This window comes from Trichinella spiralis (genome assembly GCF_000181795.1).
Source record: "Trichinella spiralis strain ISS 195 chromosome Unknown Scfld309, whole genome shotgun sequence".
Lineage (NCBI taxonomy): Eukaryota > Metazoa > Nematoda > Enoplea > Trichinellida > Trichinellidae > Trichinella > Trichinella spiralis.
This window is the reverse complement of record NW_003527248.1, coordinates 1-904: the sequence shown is the minus strand read 5'-3', so window position 1 is coordinate 904 and position 904 is coordinate 1. Positions and strand designations below refer to the sequence as shown.

Here is a 904-nt window from a genome sequence, read left to right as displayed (position 1 = left end):
GAAGTAACGCATTGAACGTTATCTTGTTTAAAATCAAGATTCCATTTCGCCATGAAATTGATTTATTTGAAACTTAAAAAAAATAAAATAAAATAAAACATGCATAAGCATACAGTTTTTGAATAAATATGTTAAAATGAAGTGGAATATTGAAAATAATTTCATCGTTGTTGTAATGTGACTTTTATTATAGAATCACAATTTGTTTTACCCATTGCCGATTTACGTGGCTCTGAAGCGACAAAATATTCCAAGCAAGAGCGCATCTTGAGAAACAAGTTGGCTTGTTTGTACCGATTGATTGATCTCTTCCAATGGAACGAGGGCATTTACAATCACATCAGCGTGAGTGAAACAAAACGAAAAAATAAACATCTTTATTATTATTATTATTATTGTTTACTTTAAATATTTATTTGAATTAAAAAAAATTAAACAGGTGCGATTGGCTAACGAAACCGACGCAATGTTGATCAATCCTCTCGGCTTGTTTTACCACGAAATCACGGCAAGCTCTTTGGTGAAGATCAACATGACCGGACGAATTGTAGATCCTGGAACAACAGGACTTGGCGTCAATGAAGCCGGCTATGTGCTTCATTCGGCCATTTACCAAGCTAGACCGGATATTCGATGCGTCATTCATTTGCACACGCCGGCCTGCGCTGCGGTGAGCAATTTTTGCTGTATTATATATATATATATATATGTATATTCACATATTCTTGCTAGTCTGGTGGTGGTGATGATGCTTTTAATGCGCATTAATTAGTTCGATGCAGTTTGCTGAAAGTTGGAACAAAGCAAGCTACACAGAGCAAAACCCTATAAGCCATTATTAACTATACCAGCTAACAATAAATGATTGACAAAAATAACGTTTCAGTTAATTTAGTTAATCTTA

The 904-nt window shown here is 34.4% G+C and overlaps 1 protein-coding gene across 1 annotated transcript; it reads right to left on the bottom strand.

Moving 5' to 3' along the window:
* Positions 1-62: 62 nt before the first annotated feature.
* On the bottom strand, positions 63-684 carry Tsp_15068 (conserved hypothetical protein; the record flags this gene model as incomplete). The annotated part of the gene is made up of 3 exons (XM_003370931.1): positions 63-72; positions 227-375; positions 455-684. Coding segments are annotated over 3 exons (389 nt in total), but the record flags the coding sequence as incomplete, so codon positions are not given.
* Between the last annotated feature and the right edge of the window lie 220 nt (positions 685-904).